This window comes from Balaenoptera borealis (genome assembly GCF_965194805.1).
Source record: "Balaenoptera borealis genome assembly, chromosome: 12".
NCBI classification, from domain to species: domain Eukaryota; kingdom Metazoa; phylum Chordata; class Mammalia; order Artiodactyla; family Balaenopteridae; genus Balaenoptera; species Balaenoptera borealis.
The window spans coordinates 79,630,271-79,649,470 of record NC_138869.1 but is presented as its reverse complement, the minus strand read 5'-3'; the positions used below and the strand labels follow the sequence as shown (position 1 = coordinate 79,649,470).

Below are 19,200 nucleotides of genomic sequence, written 5' to 3'. Positions count from 1 at the left end.
GACTGTGGCTTTAGAGGCATGTAGTTTAAGGTGCCTATTGAATATCCCAAAGGAACTGTCCAGGCAACAGTGGAATATGGGGTTTGTCTAAAAGATAGTTGAGGTGCATTTGGACAGGTGAAAGGAGACGGGTGGGAAGGGCTTAACAAATCTCCTATTCGTCTGAGCTTCAGATATTGCCAGTAGTGGCCGTTGTCTTTGCGATTTGCTCACTGTCTCTCTGAGCCTCAGCCCCTGCTGATGGTGCAGGATTTCCAAAGGCAAAGATTAAAGGCAATTACCCAGTTGATTTCCTCCTTAGAATTATTTAATTAACCACATTGTTTTTTTTAAAGGAAACTTTTAAAGCTTAGCAGCCAAGAAAGAAATCTTGATGGTTAATTGGGGCTTTACATTTTAAGTAGATAATAACATCGATAAAATCACCTTAGTATAATTAGACTTAATTTTATATGAGATATCACTCTGAGCATTCCTATAATTGCTCTTAATATTTTAAGGATTAGATACAGGTACAAGTATAGATATAAATATAGATAGATGTAGGCATAGATATATGTATATACTTGGATTTAGATATAGGGAGATTTGTACAGCTAGAGCCAGCGGGCCAAATACAGACATATAAACAAAACATTGTTTATCTTCAAATGTGGGAATCATAATAATAACAGCTCGAATAAACTTATTGTGCTCGGTGATTTAAATATATTAATTTACTTAATGCTCAGAACAGCCCTGTGAGGTAGATTCTGTTATTATCCCGTTCTGCAGATAAGAAAACTGAGGTGTTGGGTAAGTAAATTGCTTAAGGTTGCACAAATCCTGGGTTTGGGATTTGAACTAGGCAGTGTGGGTCTAGAGTCTGTGCTAGTAACATGGCTTTATATTGCCTCTCTTTATCAATCTCTAATGGGTAAATCAATATTTAAATAAATTTAGAATGCAATTCCTGTCCTCTTACATGATTGAGTAAGCTGTAAAGGGGGCAGTTCATCAATGACACATGCGCAATTAGAGCCTGTGTCTAATCAGGGCTGATGATAGCCACAGGCATTCTTGCAGATTAACCGTCAGAGAAGAGGAGTTGCTGGCCCAGAGAAGGATGTAGCAGTCATTAGCTCTCAGCAAGTGCCTTGAACCCAGGCAGCCATTGATACTGTAAACTGAAATGTAGCAGCTATAAAAGGACTGTCGGATGCTTCCTTTATATTTATAACCATGCAGAGACGTCCAACTCTATGGCACGTAACAGACAACTGTGCTCATAACCACTTTCTCAGAGGTCTAGTTTTCCTGGCCCATCCCCCTTACAGGTAGGGGTGCTCCTCCCCGCTACTCCCTAGGTGTTCAGAGACCCCTTGGGAGGCTTACAAGTGTCCTGGGGCAGGAAGGAAGCATGCAGGCATCCACAGGTGGTATCTTGCTTGGCATAGCCAGGCTCCACAGCCCCCTGGTCTCACTGGTGGGGGCAGTGAGACCCACCAGAACCAGTCCTGCATTCAGGTGCTGGGAGGGTCTTCCTCACCCAAAGCGTGGGCAGTTGCTGTACAAGGGTCCTAGGCACGCAGACAGTGCCACCTGTAAGCTCCTCTCTTGGTCCCCCCATCTGGCACTTACCACCCCTTACTGAGCAGCTGCAGGACAGGGTCCAAGCAACCCCCTTACTGGTTCCTCCTCCTCAGGCCTCCATCTTGGGTATTTACAAAATGGGTTCAAGTGTGGCAGGGACTCAGTCATCTGTAATATGAGACCTGGGCTGAAACTTTGCAGATTTTAGTTTCTTGGTTCTCATCCTGGTGATTCAAACACTTAGGGAAATGAACGTCATCAGCTGAGAGTTATATAAGCATTGTACTTGTTTTAGCTGTTCTGAAAGCCTAGACTCCTGACTACTTGGTGATGGCCCAGGTGACTCATGATTCTCTTGGTCATACTTCCTGGGAAGTGAATGAAGTTGCAGCTTAAGGGCCCCTCACTTGCATGGGTCTCTACCAAGGCCCTGGTAAGGGCCCTGCGACCTGTTCCCATGGTCACATATAGTCTGTATATTTTGCAAAAGTTATTCCTTATGAATTTTTTGGTTCTCATTCAAAAAAAAAATTCCAACTTCGTGCCTAATTTTGTATTATTTTGCTTCAGGAGGGCTTCCCAAGTTGTAAAACCTTCAGGCTCCACAATGCTTAGATTCACCCCTATTCCAAGGTCATTCCAGTTTCTAGCCCTTGTACAGTTTCTTAGTTTTGGAGGAGTTTGGGGAGTTTTGTTTTTCCAGTTCTAAATGCATAGATGACGGCTTAGTGGAAGTAGAGAACCAGAGATTTCCTTAACTAAAGAGAAGTAAAAATGGATGCTCGCATGGCAATGTTATCCAGCCTCTGTGAACTTTAGGGTCACTGCTGGGAATGAAAGAACAGAACCAAACACAGACCAAGGAAAGCATTCTGCCGAGAAAGGCGTGGGATGAATTCATGAGGTTTTAGGACAAAGCAGCTCCTTTTGGAGTTTGGGTCTGAGTTTTAGATCTTTGTCTCTCACAAGGACTCCACTGAGAAGGGATAAAGTCTTTTGTGCCTTTACCAGTGAATTATCTTTTTTTTTGAGCTGTTATGTGACATGAGGTCTGTCCTCTTCTTTCATCAGCAAGGAAGAGTTGAGAGCCTCCTTTCACAATGATTTTTTTTATTTAAGTAATATCAGGACCACAAAGGGAACAAAGCATGATTTAACACAAGTCTGCCTGGCCTAAGAAGTCCTGACACGTTAAAATCCAGATGAAAAAAAAATCCCTACATGCAGGCCTGGTTATGCCTGTCACGTAAGGAGCCTGCATTATGGAAGATTTACAATAACAGTCCTTTTGACAGGAGGCCCTCCTGAGCAGCCTATAAAATCCAGTATGATCCTTAAACATGGGATTTGCACAGGGCTCACCCGGAGCGTCCACTGAGAAGTGATAAACCTAAATGAATTGTTTCATTCTTTGGCAGTTTCTGGGAGGTGTTATCTGACAGATGAGAGCCTTGTGATTTTGAGGGAAGCTGAATTTCTGATTAAGATAATTTATACCCAAAGGGATCATAAGTGAGAAAATTGAAAAACATATGAAGGCGTAAAGCATCGTTTGGAACGCAGTAAAGGCACCATTGGATTTCTCTGGCAGCCACGTCTTCCAGGACAGGACTCTTCTTCTGGATGGCCAAGGAAAACTGGTTTTTCTCATTTTGGTTTTTCAGACTTCTCACTTGTTTGCATGTCATCCATGGTATATCGGTAGTATAAACATCTTGACCTTACTAGTTCTGGTTTTGCTAACTAGTTAGTCGGGTGACTTTGCGGAGGTCATTCACTTCTTTGGCTTTCATGTGTTACTCAAGGATAATAGTAATTCCAACTCTCCTTCAAAGGGCTATAGTGAAGATGTAATGAGATAATATATTGGACAATATTGTTTATCTGCAACCTGTCTGGTTTAGAATTAAACTGAAGGTAATATTTCAATGTTCTAATAGTCTATAATATACCTTGGGGTTTTTGTATCAACCAATCAAGTAGAATCCATTGAGTACTTCCTAAGTCCTGAGGATGCTGTTAAAGGCTATTGACTTAAAAAATAATTGTTGCTTCCATTTTGATTGGAAACTATAATGAATCACCTGCTACTTGGTCTGTGTGCTGTAGCCGCTGCGGCCAGCATTCTCCACATCACCGGAGCTTCTTTATGAGGACCCTGGACAGATCCTTCTGCCTGGTTTTAAGACCAGGCTCATCTTTACCCTATTGGCCCTGAGAATTGGCTCATCCAGCCCCACTCTTCACCCCTGGTCCTTCTTCTCCTACCAACATCCTCTCCTAGCCTCTCTCACTTTCTTCTCTAGAGCCCCTTGTTAATTTTTCTAAGAGTACAATTTGTGTTCTAAAATAATTCCTCCACATCCTCCCCATACCAATCCTAGATTACTCTTGACGACATTTATCCCCTGGGCATCACTCAAGTGGAGGCAGACCATTCCTTGACCTCCATCATGCTGTACCCTTAAGATTCTCACTAGACCCCTTGTCTTCACCCCATGCCAACTAAGTCCTTACTTTTTCTGAAGTCCTATCATGCAGCAGTTCTCAAAGAGTAGTCTACAGACTCCTGGAAGTTCTCACGAGGTCAAAACTATTTCCATAATAATACTAAGACATTATTTGCTTTTTCAACCATGTTGACATTTACACCCATGGTGCAAAAGCAATAGTGTTTAAAACTCCTGGTACTTTGGTATTAATCAGTGCAGTGGCACCTAACTGTACTTACTAGTATTTGTATTCTTCACAGCCACACACTCACAGTTAAAAAAAAAAAGTGCAATAAAGAAAAATACCTATTTAACTTCAGAATGTCCTTGATGAAGCAGTTAAAGCTATTAGTTTTATTAACTCTTTATTCTTGAGCACATGCCTTTTTAATAATCTGAAAAATGAAATGAGAAGTACACATAAAGCCATTCTGTGGCATACTGGAATACAATGTGTGACTTGAGAAAATGTTCTAAGATGTTCTAAGCTGCACTAGATACTTATTTTTCTCCTGGAACACAGAAAGAACAACTAACAGACAAACCATAGTTATGCAGACATAGATATTTGGCGGACATTTTATCAAAAACGAATGAATGAGTGTGTCACTTGAAGGAAAATAACTGACAGTGTCTGTTGCCAATAATAAAGAACATAGTTTCAAGCAAAAATTAGGATTTTGGAAAACTTGTATCCACCAACAGGGATATGACAGCTTTCCAATATGGAAAGACTTTTTGATAAGATAGGTGGTAATATTAATGAATGTGATTTTTGATATTGTGTAATGAAATGTGTCAACATTTGGAAAAACTGTATAACTCAAGGAACCAATATTTTCCAAATGACCAATGTACACTATGACAGAATCCTGCATGAGTAAAAAATCCACTAAAGGTGCAAAGTAGATAAACGGATTTTAATATAATCAAATAAAAATGTTATTTGATTACGGCTTCAGATTCAACATTGCAATAGACTTTTAGAAACTGCCACTAGTTGAGTTTTGATGAAGTGTCAAGGAAGAATAGTCACAATTATTTGAAAGGCTATTGCAATACTCTTCCCTTTTCCAACCACATATTTGGGTGAGGCCAGCTTTTCTTCAAACCCTTCAGACAAAACAGCATAATGTAAGAGAAGCAGATATGAGATTCCAGGTCTCTTCTATTAAGTCAGAAATGAAAGAGATTTGCAAAAATCTAAAACCAGGCCAGTCTTCTCATTAAATGTTTCTTGTTGGGGAAAACAATTATTTTTCATAAAAAGATTATTTTGTCATGTGATGGATTTATGATTGTTACTAGGAGATGAATTTATAAATAAATATTTTTCAATTTCTCAGTTTTTATTTCTAGTACAATAAACATAAATAGATAAAATTCACATTAACAAAGTTCTTTAGGATGGACTTAGAGATTCTCATACTAAGCAAAGTAAGTCAGGCCGAGAAAGACAAATATATGATATCACTTATATGTGGAATCTAAAATATGACACAAATGAACTTATCTCCAAAACAGAAACAGACTCACAGACATAGAGAACAGACTTGTAGTTGCCAAGGGGGAGGGTGGGGGGAGGGGAGGGAAGGATTGGGAGTTTGGGGTTAGCAGATGCAAACTCTTATATCTAGAATGGATAAACAACAAGGTCCTACTGTATAGCACAAGGAGCTATATTCAATATCCTGTGATAAACCATAACAGAAAAGAATATGAAAAAGAATGTATATATATTTATAACTGAATCATTTTTCTACACAGCAGAAGTTAAGACAACATTGTAAATCAAGTATATTTCAATAAAATAAATTTTCAAAAAAAGTTCTTTAGGATTTTCCATCATTTTTGTGTGTAGCAAGGTCCAGAGACCAGTGGCTAAAAGGAGATTACCTATAGAGGAAATTAAGTTATTGGGTTTGTGGGGTACCAGACTGGAGGAAACTGGCAGCCAAAGGTCAGGAAAATATTACTGTGTGCCTGGTGGGAGACTGGGCATCAAAACCATAGAAAATTTGCTGTAAAGACAGGTGGAAGACCCCTGGGGCTGGCTCTGATCAAGTCACTGCTTTGCCTAAGGGTACACCTGGCACGTTCACTGTGCTGGATCTGCCTCTCACCAGTTTGCTCTGGTATCCCGCTGCCTCAGCAAATGAAATGTTTGTCATGTCACATCACTAGTGGAAAAAAAAATAGAGATAGCCAGCAAATTCCCAGTGCTTGGCCAGCTGTCACCCCCGCCACTACAAGTTCTCAAAAGACCTGTGCAGAGAGGACAAGCCAAGTAAAAATTAGTTGTTTATTATTATTATCATTATAGAGATGGGTCCCAGATGGGCCAGTGAAAACCCTGGTCTCTGAGCCCTGGGCCGCACCCCAGGTCTGGTGGAAGACCTCTTTTTGCTTTTGGTCTAAGCCCAAAACAAGTGATATCAAAGAGGCTTCTGTCACCGGCCATCTCCAGCTTGCTGCTTGTATTAGCTGCCTGGGGCCCTCTTTTGAAGAGTACAGTAGTGGAGAAAACAATTGCAGTCATCACTGACATCTGACATTCATATAACCCCTGCCCTAAGCCTAAAGCCTGGCCTCCTGGATTCCTTTCTCCTAATCCAGGCTCTTGAGGCCAAACAGCTGAGATGGGAAGCATAAAGAAGACATAAAACAAAAAGCAAGGAATAAGACTCCAAGGAAAAGAACACCAACTCCCCCAAGGCTATGCTGAGGTCGTGGGGAGGGGACAGGAAGGAAACTCCCACACTAGTAATGGAAAAACATAGAGCCACAAAGAAACCCACGGATTTTGTCCTAAAAGATACGATATTCCACATAGAAATAAAATCTTTTAATTTCTTAATTCCTCCCATTCCTGAAAATTCTCAGATTAATCAAACCACCAGCTTTGATTTTACCAGCCGAGACTATTCCCATTGTGAGGAACCAGAAAGCATTTTATTCACCAGGATTCTTGTTCAGGAAAACACAGAAGTGTTGGGAAAGAATTCCTAAGAAATTCTTAGGAAGCCCCAGGCTGAAGCCCCAGGCCTGGGAGTTGGCTGATCCCAAGGTTTGAGAGTTGAGAATAAAAACTATCCAAGGAACAAACAAGGAAAGATTCCTGTTTTGTTCTTGCTAGGGAAAGAGGAATAAGAACAGAGTCTGAAAAGGAGAGAAAGAACCCCTCAAATCTCTCCATAAATGTCATGAAACTGAAACAAAAAGCTGTTTTGAAAAGGGTTATTATGGGATTATTATGAAATCGTGTGTGTGAAACTTTTGAAAATTATAAAAGTTCTATAGAAGGTAAAGAATCTTTCACTCAATTAAAAAAATGTGGAAAAAAATACATAAAGAAAAAAAAAAGAGGTTCCCTATTAATGACATTCAAATTCTTTAAAAAAAATTGCCATGGCCACCAAGGTTTCAATAAACATCCTTATACGTAAACAAAAATAAAAACAGAAAACAAACAAAAAACATACATACAGAAAAAAAAAAAAGAGACAAGTGTGTGTAGACGTGAGTCAAAAATGGGAGAAACTATGGTGGGCCACACACTGGGGAATCTCAGAAATGGGCAGCAGCCTTTGGAAGAATCACAAACCTTGGACTTGAGGGTCTGAGACAAGTTCACTTGGATGTCCAAGAGGCAGGAAGACCTTCCCAGACATCTGAGTTCCTCTTCCCATGCAGCCTCGGAGGGCAGTGATTCTCTAACCTGACATCGCCTTGTTGATTCTCTTAGATGTGGTCACACAGGAGCCTTGGGGCAGCTTATTGCTCTCCATCTCTTGCTCTTATTAATGCAACGATCTCTCCCTCTCAGTCTAGCAGGGTAATTATTGATGTAATCGAAAACATCTCTGTATTCTGGTCCTGGCTCTGCCAATAACTGCCCATGTGACCGTGGGCAGGTCCTCATCTCTTCAGACCTCAGAGCCCTGATCTGTAAAATGATGGAGGTGAGGAGGGAAAGGCTGAGTTAATTATCCCTTATGTCCCTTACAAATCCAAATGCAATGAATCTTACAGTATTAATCTTTCATGCATCTTCATTCCCACTTGAACTCACTCTTATGACAAAATACCTTTTATTGTAGAAATAAAAGAATCAGCGTTTTTTTTGTTTTATTTTTTTAATAGATGTTATTTCCTTAGTGGCAATTTCTCCTTTAAGAACACAGAGTAACTTAACAGGCACTGGTTTTGTTACTCATAATAGGACCTTTTTTTTTTTTTAAGCTAAGAGGAACTAGATAGGTGGTGTTAATATATATATGTATTTTTTTTAATTCTCTAGTTTTCCTTTATGTCTTTCCCCATTCTTGCAGGTGTTCTTTTATTTGTGTCTGTGTCTGCCTCTCACCTTAGATTCTTAGATCATTGAGATTCAGAACAAAACGATCCTCATCTCTGTAGCCTTCTAAAACCTAAAGACCATCCTTTGTACAAAGTGAGCATTGAGTAGATATTTGTTCAGTTGAATTGAAATTTGTATCAAATCAAAATTTTTTAATTATTGCTTTGTATTGTGATAGGCTTGGTTGTGCTGCAGAAATAAAATAATCCACAGATCTCAGTGGTTTAATGCAATAGAGAATTCTTTTCCTTTGCCAAGGCGAAGTCAGCTATAGGATGGGGTGGGAGTTGGGAAAAAGATATTTCTGCTCCACAAGGTCACTCAGAGACCCAGGCTGAGGAGAATCCTACTTCTGACTACGCTACCATCTGGAGCACATGGCATCTTCAGGGAAAGAGACTGAAAATTTTCTTGAGGGCTTTTTTCCTGCTTTCTGTACCCATTTCATTGACCAGAACTAATCACATGGTACTGCCTGACTAGAAGGATTTTGGGTCGTGTGGGCTCCCGTATATGTAGGCAAGAACAGTGCCCCCAAGCTTGATAATCACTAGCAATGTCCACCACATGCTTTACTCAGTAGCTATAATATTTTGGAGATAATGGACTCCTTTGAGAATCTTATGACCATTACGATCCCTCTCCCAGAAACAAACACATATATGTTGAAACACTCAACACTTTGCATAATTGTCAGGTTTTTCATGCATTTCAAACCCCATTCACTGGTCCCCCTACAGATCCCTGGACACAGGTTATGAGTCCTTTGACAGAATCCACAGGCATGTTTAGTACCTGGTAACAGACCAACAGATGGAAAAACTACATTACAGTGTTCTGTTTTAATTTTATGTTAGGAAGAGCCTATTTATTTACCTAGTTATTTGTTTTTGTCAGATCTGGCATTGTACAAGATATATGGCCAATGGAATTTCCTCTGTGTTTGTTTTTAACAGGAAAAATTTGAGGGTCTGTTCCGGACTTATGATGACTGTGTGACGTTCCAGCTATTTAAGAGTTTCAGACGTGTCCGAATAAACTTCAGCAATCCCAAATCTGCAGCCCGAGCCAGGATAGAGCTTCATGAAACCCAGTTCAGAGGGAAAAAATTAAAACTCTACTTTGCACAGGTAAGATCATTCTTTACCAAAGTTAATCCTTTTGCCCTGCATTTTTTCTTTTTTACCTTTTCAAAATGTAAATGGAGCCCTTTCTGCTTTCAGATTGGCTTGTAGTCTATAATTCGTTCACTGAGAAACAAACTTATATCATGATCCCCAGGCAGGGACAGCATAGTGGTTTAGAAAGCAGGTTCTGAGGGCCAACAGACTTGGTTCTAATCTAGGCAGTTTACATAACCTCACTAGGCCTCAGTTTCCCCATCTGTAAAATGGGGATGATAACATACTCCATACACTGTCATTATGAGGATTAAATGAATTACTGTGTGCTAAAGTGCTTAGCATTCGGTAAATGCACAATGAATGCCAGCTAGTACTTGTAATAAGAATGCTCTGATCACAACTTAGCTAGCAGGGTTATAATTAAATTATATGACAGTTTTAATGGACTGTATACCTTTTCAGTGATTCATATCCATGAGAAAAAGTTACAAACATATGGAAATCAATTTTGTATTTTATTTTATCCAAAAATAAATTCTGGCTGTTATAAAAAGTCATGGGTAATTCTTGGCAATATTTATGAAGTCCACAGCAGTAGAAAATCAATGTCCATAATGTTTCATCAGTGTCTTCATTTCATTATTAGTTATCTCAATCCATCTGTTATTGGTCTGTAAGGATCATTTCCACCTTTGGACTCTGCAGAGATGACACAATGAAATGAACATAGACTTTACTTCTTTTTAAAGCTGAATAGTATTCCATTGTATGTATATAACATCTTTTCTTTATCCATTCATCTGTCCATGAACATTTAGGTTGTTTCCACGTCTTGACGATTTCAAATAGTGCTACAATGAATATAGGAGTGCTAATATTTGTTCAATGTCCTGATTTCAATTCTTTTGGATAAATACCCAGGAGTAGAATTGCTAGATCACATGGTAGTTCTATTTTAATTTTTTTTGAGGAATCCCTCCATATTGTTTTCCAAGGCAGCTGCTCGATTTGCATTCCCACCAACAGTGTGCAAGGGTTCCAATTTCTCCACATTCACACCAACACTTGTTGTCTTTTGTTCTTTTGATCATAGCCATTCTGACAGGTGTGAGGTGATATCTCATTATGGTTTTAATTTGCAGTTCCCTGATGATTAGTGATGTTGATCCTTTTTTCTTTTACCTATTGGCCATTTGTATGTCTTCTTTATAGACATGTCTATTCAAGTCCTTAGCCCACTTTTTAATCAGGTTATTAGGGTTGGGTGAGCCAAAAGGTAGAAACAACCCAAATGTTCAAAAATGGGTGAACAGATATACAAATTGTAGTCTATCCATTCAGTAGAATATTATCCAACCATAAAAAGGAATGAAGTACTAATAACATGCTACATCATGGATGAATCTTGAAAACATTATGCTAAGTGAAAGAAGCTAGATGCAAAATATCACGTGTTCTATGAATTGATTATAAGAAATGTCCAGGATAGGCAAATCCATAGAAACAGAAAGTAAATGGGTGGTTGCCACGGTCTGACCAGAAGCAGAAATGGTAGTAACTGTTTAATGGGTACAGGGTTTCCTCTGGGGTCATAAAAATACTTTGAATCTTGATAGTAGTGGTGATTGCACAATATTAGGCATATACTAAATGCCACTGAAATTGTTCAGTTTAAAAGGGTTTAATTTCAAATTATGTGACTATCACCTCAATGAAAAGAGAGAGAGAGAGAGGAAGGGAGAAAGATAGGAAGGCAGGAAGGAGGGAAGGAAGGAAGGAAGAAAGGATGGAGAGGGGAGGGGGAGGTGAGGGACAAGGAGGGGAGAGAAAGAAAGGAAGGAAAGGAGGGGTCTTAGGACCAGCACCACCAGCATCACCTGGGAACTTGTTAGCAATGCAGATTCTCAGGCCCTGCTCCCGATCTCAGAAACTCCAGGAGCGGGGCTCAGCAATCTGACTCAGTAAGCTTCCCAGGTCATTCTTATGCAGCTAAATGTTGAGATCCACTTATCTGAGGATCAGATAAGATAACTGAGCACATGGTGTGTGGTCAGTAGTCACTATTATTATAGCCTGGCTCGTTGGTTCACTTGTCACAGGCTGAAAGCCAGGCTCTGCATATCTTAGTGGAACAACATGGCACATCCGAGGCCACAATGAATCATGTGTCTTCATTTCTACTGTGTTTGAAAGGTTCAGACTCCAGAGACAGACGGAGACAAACTGCATTTGGCTCCACCACAGCCCGCCAAACAGTTTCTCATCTCACCCCCTGCCTCTCCTCCTGTCGGCTGGCAGCCCATCAGCGATGCCACACCAGTCCTTAACTATGACCTCCTCTATGCCGTGGCCAAACTAGGACCAGGTAAGCTCTGTGGGCCTTCCTGAAAATAAATATTTGTCAGCAACTTAGAAAAACCAAACAAGATAACAATCCTGAAATCCTGGGTTCCCGGTAACATCTGCATTTCTAATGGATTTATCGCTGTATGTGGCCAGCGAGAGGAATGATGAATGAAAATGCGGCGTCAGACTTTGCACCTGTTCAAAAACAATTCAGAAACTGGCACGAAAATGTCAGTCCGTGCAACTTCTGGATTGCAAGGAAGATATTTTAAGTTTGCAAAACAGGCAAAATGAGCTCTACCAGCTAGCACGACGAGGCTTCTACGCTGTGCAGCCTTGTTTTACTGCTGCCACGGGTGTGCCCAGGAATCTTCTGCTACAAGACAAGCCACCTGCCAAAGTGAAGCCTCTAAGTCCCCAAGAAGCCAGTCACAATGGCCTCTAACTTTAGAAAAACCTGTGGTCATTTTGTTCCAATGTTGGTACCTGTAGCTTGGATGCTCTCATTTTCACTGCAGTGTAGTATTCCACTGGGCGATTCCACCACCATTCTGTATTCATCCACTCTCCTGTTGACAGACATTTAGATGGTTTCCAGTTTCTTGCCATTAAGATCAAAGCTGCAGTTAACATTCTTGTACATATCTCCTACGCACTTATCCAAAAGCTTATGTTTTATACCTAGAAGTGATACTGTCCTCAATTTCAACAGATGGTGCCACCTTGTACTCCAAAGTAGTTTTCCTATATTATAGCAGGAGGGGAAGTGGTGGAGAGTGGGTGGTCTGAAACCGGGTGGCAGCTGAGGTTTTAGGCACCAAAGATCCAAAGGTAAATAATGGCCACTGTGTCTTCTCTCTCTTCTAGTGGTTCTCCCGCTGTGAGAGGGGGCTGACCGCACCCCGAGAGATTCTAATTTAATTGACTTGGGTCAACTCAGGCATTGGTATTTTTAAAAATCTCCCCAGGTGATTCTGATGTGCAGATGAGTTCAAGAACCACTGGTAGCCAAATGCCGGGGCTGTTAAATTTATAATAAGTTCATATCAGTATTTCTTAGTGTGGTCAGGAAAACATTTGGCATCAGAATCTCCCACCCCAGAAATCTGCAGTTTTAATGAGCACACGTGTTGATTCTTGCATACACTGAAATTTAAGAATCCTGGGTATGAGGGTGACCCGCTATCCTTGTTCACATAGACTCAGGGGTCCTGGGAACCTGTGATGCTAAAACCAAGAAATTCCCAGGCAATTCAGGGAAAGCTGACCATCCTACTGGGTCTTCAGATGGGGATGAGGCTGATTTGATTAATAATTACTCCCTGCAAGAGAATTACTGGCTGTCCCATGTGTAGCATTGGAGTCAGATTACAGCACTTTCAAGGGCAGGGTCTTTGGGGGTTTCTTTGTAATCACGGACCAGTCACTCAGCTTCCTGGAGCCTTTAAAATAGCCATTGTTTTCAACTACTGAGAAGCAGTAGATGTCTAACTACTAAGATGGGCTGAGGAAAAAAGCAATATAATAATAAGGGAGATGTTTATGGAATGTGATTTCCTTGAAAGTCTAGTCCCCATACAGGAATCCTGGACATATGCACTCCCATGTGCATGGTATGAGCAAATGTTGTAGCGTGTATAAGATAAATCAAGTGTGCTCAAGTCAAGGCTATGACCCGTTTCTCCCAGTAATTCAGGACACTTCAGAAGCAGGACCAATGAAAGCTGCTATCCTTGGAGCTGCTCGTTTGACTCCCAAGCAGATATTAACAAGATATTAACAAGAACACAGTTGAACATCTGGTACAGCTGTTTTGAATGTCAGCAAACAGAGTTCTACATAGAATCACTAAGGTCTTGGCTAGAGGGCCTAGGAGGCACTGGCCAACTTGCATTTTACAGGAGGGGAAACCGAGGCCTAGAGAGGGGGGCAGAATGACTTGCCAGTGACAGAGCCAGGGCCCTGAGGCAGTACTCTTCCTGCTTCACTCTTTATATAAAGGAAGTCCAGGCTAAATCAGACTTGCGGATCCCAGCTGGCCTCTGGTCTCCTCACTGTAATCCAGTAAATTCAAATCATTTTTTATCCAGAGCCTAAAAGAAAATTCATTTATAGTCAATGTTCTCAAAGCTTGATGCAAAGGCAAGATAAGGACAAGTCTCAGACACCTGCACTGGCTCACTGAGCTGAGTCCCACGTCTGGAGGGCACTGCCAGGCACCAGTGTGGCCTGGGACTGACAGAGGCAGAAGGGGTAGAAGCAATGGGAACCAGGTCTCAGAGGGAAGCTCACAGAACCTGGTTCGGAGGAGTGAGACAGTAGGAAGGAAACGGTCTTAAGGAGGCAAAAGAAAGGGGGTTCTTTCTAGAGTTGTGAATAATTGATCGACAGTGTTAAAAATTCATGCCTTCTGCCTTAATTGTGCCGCTAACCTATGAGCCTCACCTTCCCTTACCAGGTAAATCTACCAGTTTTGAAGTGCCCTGTGGTGCAGTCAACACAGAAGTAGGCACTATTAATATTCCCATTTTCCAGATCTGACCACCGAGCTGTAGAGAGGTGAACACACTTGCTTGGGGTGACACAGCTAGTTGGGGGCAGAGACAAATGTCAACCCTGGCTCTTCTGACCATCACTGGGCCAGATCCAGTGGTCTCTATTAAGGATCCTAGCTGCCTGGGTGGACTTCTGACATGGGCAGAACATTTATCTCAACCCTCCCTTGACAATCGCCTCTAACACCATCATAACTTCCAGAAAGTCTAATCCAGGGTCTCATAAGTGTGCAAATGAAGATCTGTGCACTATATGGGCAAGAGCGAATGTGGAGACTCTGCTGGCTCTTTGTAGATGACTGATATCAGTGTCCCATAGAACAGCTGCAGTTTGGGTGTCTTCTCTTTATTTATCTTTATCTTTCTCTCTATTCTTTGCCAGCAGTTTGAGGCTGTTTCTTTTTATTTAGTTATCCACGTGTCCTGTTCCAGTGTCCTTGAAGCTTCCACACCCCACACAGATGAATGACTTATACCCAACAATTGAGTCGAAAATATCACAGAGGTTCTAGTAGAGGCCTGGGCCTCTGGCAGCTGTTTCAGCTGCACTGATGAGAGGGCAGGGCCACAGCCTGCATCCCCCCACCCACACCTCTGCCCCCTCCCCAACCAGGTGCCAAGGCAAGGAATAATTACTCCTTCAGTCTCCTCCTGGAACTTTCCACAAATGCTCACTTCCCCTTGTGGTAATTTTCTATTGTTCATCTTTCTGTCTCCTCTGCTTTTTGAGGGGAGAATGCAGGTTTCATTCATTTTGGTATTCCCAGGGCCTGATAGCAGTTTGCACATAGTAGATGCTCAATAAATATCGAATGAATGAATGAATGAATGAGCCCCCCTAGAGATACTTCTTCATTGGCAAATTGCTGCTGTTTTATGGCTTTAGCCAGACTGAGTCAGGCAGCACTGAATTAATGTTTTCTCCACCAAGAGGACTTCTAGCATTTCCATTTGAAAAAATAATAATAATTTAGTAAAATTCATTTTTTATTCCCTAGGCAGAATCATTTCAGTAACAAATTATAAGTCATTCCATGTTAAGGATGACTACCTCAATTCCAGGAGTAGAGAAATAAATTAGAATGAGAGCAGAGAAAAGCAACTCAAATGATCAAAGGAATGGTGTTCTTCTTCCTTAGGAGGAGTGACTAATAGTGCTCAGCTGGTTGAGCTGAGTGACTGAGAAGGGATGCAGAAATCTAAGGATGCTGAAGAAAAGTAACTCTAATGAAAGAGCATCTCGGAGCAGGGATCCAGGGTGAGATGGTCCTCGGGCCCGGGATCACGTCGGCAAACCAGCTGACTTGTGGGAGCTTTGGCACGTCTAGCTGCCCATGGAAGGCAATCATGTGCTCTATTTAGACCCTTTCATGGAGGATAAATGGGAGAGTGAGGACACAGGCCTTAGCTCAGACAAGAAGGGGCAAAACAGTACCTCGTTCTTTAAGCAAGGAACACTGGTGACCCTCTTCCAGAGAGGGGCAACTTGTGCTCCCCGGAACTTCTAAAGAAGCTCTTGAAACGAGCATGGAGGGAACAGTGCAATTACAAAGGGACCAAGATCAAACCCAAGCTTGTGGGTTTCCTTTGAGATCCTTTGAAATCCTTAATGGGATGTTACGACATGAGACCAGGGCCACCTAACACTGGAGAAGCATCTCTCTGTACTATTTATTATAGTGAGAACAAATTCATAGTCCAGAAAATATATGAGAGGCACAATTTCAAACATTTTTAACCACTGTCTCCATGACTATATGTTCTGTTTTTCATCCAGAAAGTAAGTAAAATAGATAAATAAGGGGAAAGCTGTAAATAGAAACAGTGGTTAAAACTTATATATGGGGCTTACTGTGTGTCAGGCATTGTTCTAAACACCTTACTATATAGATTATCTCATTTAATGTTCACAGTGACTCTATGAGAAGGTGGTATTATTCTCCTCATTTATACAGCTGGGGAATGTGAGGCACAGAGTAGTTAAGTAATTTGCCAAAGGCTACACAGCTGGTAAGTTAAAATACGTCCCTCTGCCCCTGGTGAGAAACAGAAAGGATTAATGAAGCCAGCACCCTTACCTTGAAGAGTGCAAAGTTTGCGAAACCAGGGAGATCTCTTGAAGAGTAAAATTAATTTCTCCAAAAGAAATTCCAGACTGTTGCAAAAGGACATTTTAAAAATACAAAAGAACTTAGACATTTGTTCCTCCAAATTTCATTTCTCTGTTTATTGGCACCTCCTAAAATGTATCCACAGCATCGGTTCTTTAAGGCAAGTTTGATGCTTTCCTCTAATGTCAAGCAGGACATGTGGATCAGAATTCACCATCCTCTGCTCTTTTTAAAGGACAGGTCTATATAAAACAGAAGCTTTCTATGCAAATCAAAACTACAATGAGGTATCACCTCACACTGGTCAGAATGGCAATCATCAAAAAGTCTACAAATAATAAATGCTGAAGAGGGTGTGGAGAAAAAGGAACCCTTCTACACTGTTGGTAGGTATGTAAATTGGTGCAGCCACTATGGAGAACAGTATGGAGGTTCCTTCAAAAACTAAAAATAGAGTTACCATGTGATCCAGCAATCCCACTCCTGGGCATATATCTGGAAAAGATGAAAACTAATTCAAGAAGATAAATGCACCCCAGTGTTCATAGCAGCACTGTTTACAGCAGCCAAGACATGGACGCAACCTAAGTGTCCATCGACAGATGAATGGATAAAGAAGATGAGGTATAGATATGCAATGGAATATTACTCAGCCATAAAAAAGAATGATATAATGCCATTTGCAGCAGCATGGATGGACCTAGAGATTATCATGCTAAGTATAGTAAGTCAGGCAGAGAAAGACAAATATCATATGATGTCACTTATATGTGGGATCTAAAAAAAAATGATACAAATGAACTTATTTATAAGAGAGAAACAGACTCACAGACACAGAAAACAAACTTATGGTTAGCAAAAGGGAAAGGTGGGGGGAGGGATAAATTAGGAGTTTGGGATTAACAGGTACACACTACTATATATAAAATAAACAACAAGGACCTACTTATACACAGGCAACTATATTCAATATCTTGTAATAAACTATAATGGGAAAGAACCTGAAAAACATTATATATATATATATGCATGCTAGAAACTAACACAACATTGTAAATCAACTATACTTCAATTAAAAAAAAAAAAAAAGCAAAGCAGAAGCTTTCTACATTTATATTAATTCCGCTAGTGAATTTACAGACACCCATCATTTAACAATGACCTGGACAAAATAAGATGAGCTTTGTCCTGGTGGAGAATGAATCGGATATTTTCTTTTGTTTATTTTATAATGCCTATTATTCCTGACTCCAGAAAGGGTATAATCCTATGTTCTTTTTGGATGTAAAACAAAATAGGAAACACAAAACCCAGCCCAGCAAAACAGCTTATCTGTACTCATTAGCAAAATGGCAAGATAGAGATGTCCGTGGCACTAGATGGGTGGTCAGTCAGAGGTGGGATGTGAAATGTCAGCTTATTCTGCTCTCTAGGATGGCTCTGGAAGGTCAAGTTCATTGTCACTGGAAATGCCTGCAAGGAGAAATATGGAAAGTCATTGTCTGGTCCTTTTTTTCCTCCTGCTATTTTTAGCTCTTGTTAGAGAGATCAATTTTAGTTAACTGCAGAGGAGGGCTTAAAATGGTGCTCGAGTTTCAAGTTGCATACATCGGCTATATTTAGATTTTTTTCCAAATTCTTCTCCATCAAAACATGTCATAGTAAAGGAATTTTGCTGGTTTGCTTCTCAGTATACATTGTTTCTCCCCAAACGGAAAATAGATTTCATTAATACGTGTCACTTATAAGGAAGAAACATTTTCTATTCCAGGCTCATTGATTCCAAGGTAGGGAAAATTCCATTTTTAAAATATAGATGAACACCTATATTTGTGGTACCTGTAGCATGACCGCTAAGCCCCAGTTCTTGTTCGACAACTGCTATACTCTGATCACAGACACGAAAAGCAAATAAAACAGCCAGCCCCAGGGTTCCATGTAGCGCAGTCTCTGCACGTCACCCCCGACCCAAGGGACGCAGATTTGTGAGCCCAGGACATGCGCTCCTTATTTTACGCCTACTGTCGAAGAATTTTCCCGTGGCGGGGGTGGGGGTGATGTTAAAGGGGCTTTTCTTCTTAGCGTATATTCCACAATTATCCTCAATCACTATTGAGTAGCAGATGAAATATTTCCTCTTCTTATTTCACAGGTAAAATATGCACGTTGTAGGAAAACGGAAAAGACACAGGACCAAAACGTGGGCGTGTGCGCACATGCGCCATGCGCATACCCATAGTCCCATAGCCAGGTCGCTAATTTTGGGAAAAGAGGAACAGGTTGATCATTCCCAGATTGGAGAACCTCCTGATTCTATGGCCAAACACAAAGAGAGAGTGCGTCCACACGCTCTTCCCTTCCTCACGTCTGCATTTTCCTCTCATCCCGGGAACACAAGCCCCACCTCACAGGCTCCCAGGACCCTGTCTCCCTGGTTTCTCTTTATCTATCCACCTTCTCCCTCCCTCTGGTTCCCTTGGTCCTTTACCTCCACCTAGGGTTCCACTCCTTTGTCTCAACCACTAATGCAGGGTCCTCAATCCGTTGTCCCCATGAAGTCCCTTCAGGTCCTAAATGACTCAGGAGGGAATGAAGATAAATGGCCACCTAATCCAGTCTTAGAGGAAAAGCCACAGAAGA

General features: G+C 41.0%; 1 protein-coding gene across 2 annotated transcripts in view; it reads left to right on the top strand.

Annotated features, from left to right (window-relative positions):
* Positions 1–19,200, top strand: part of RCAN2 (regulator of calcineurin 2) — a 256,726-nt gene that overhangs the window by 224,993 nt on the left and 12,533 nt on the right. For both annotated transcript variants that reach the window (XM_082347666.1, XM_082347667.1), the window contains 2 exons: positions 9,381–9,554; positions 11,742–11,913. In XM_082347666.1, the coding sequence (XP_082203792.1) occupies positions 9,381–9,554; positions 11,742–11,913 (346 nt within the window). The remainder of the gene's footprint in view (positions 1–9,380; positions 9,555–11,741; positions 11,914–19,200) is intronic.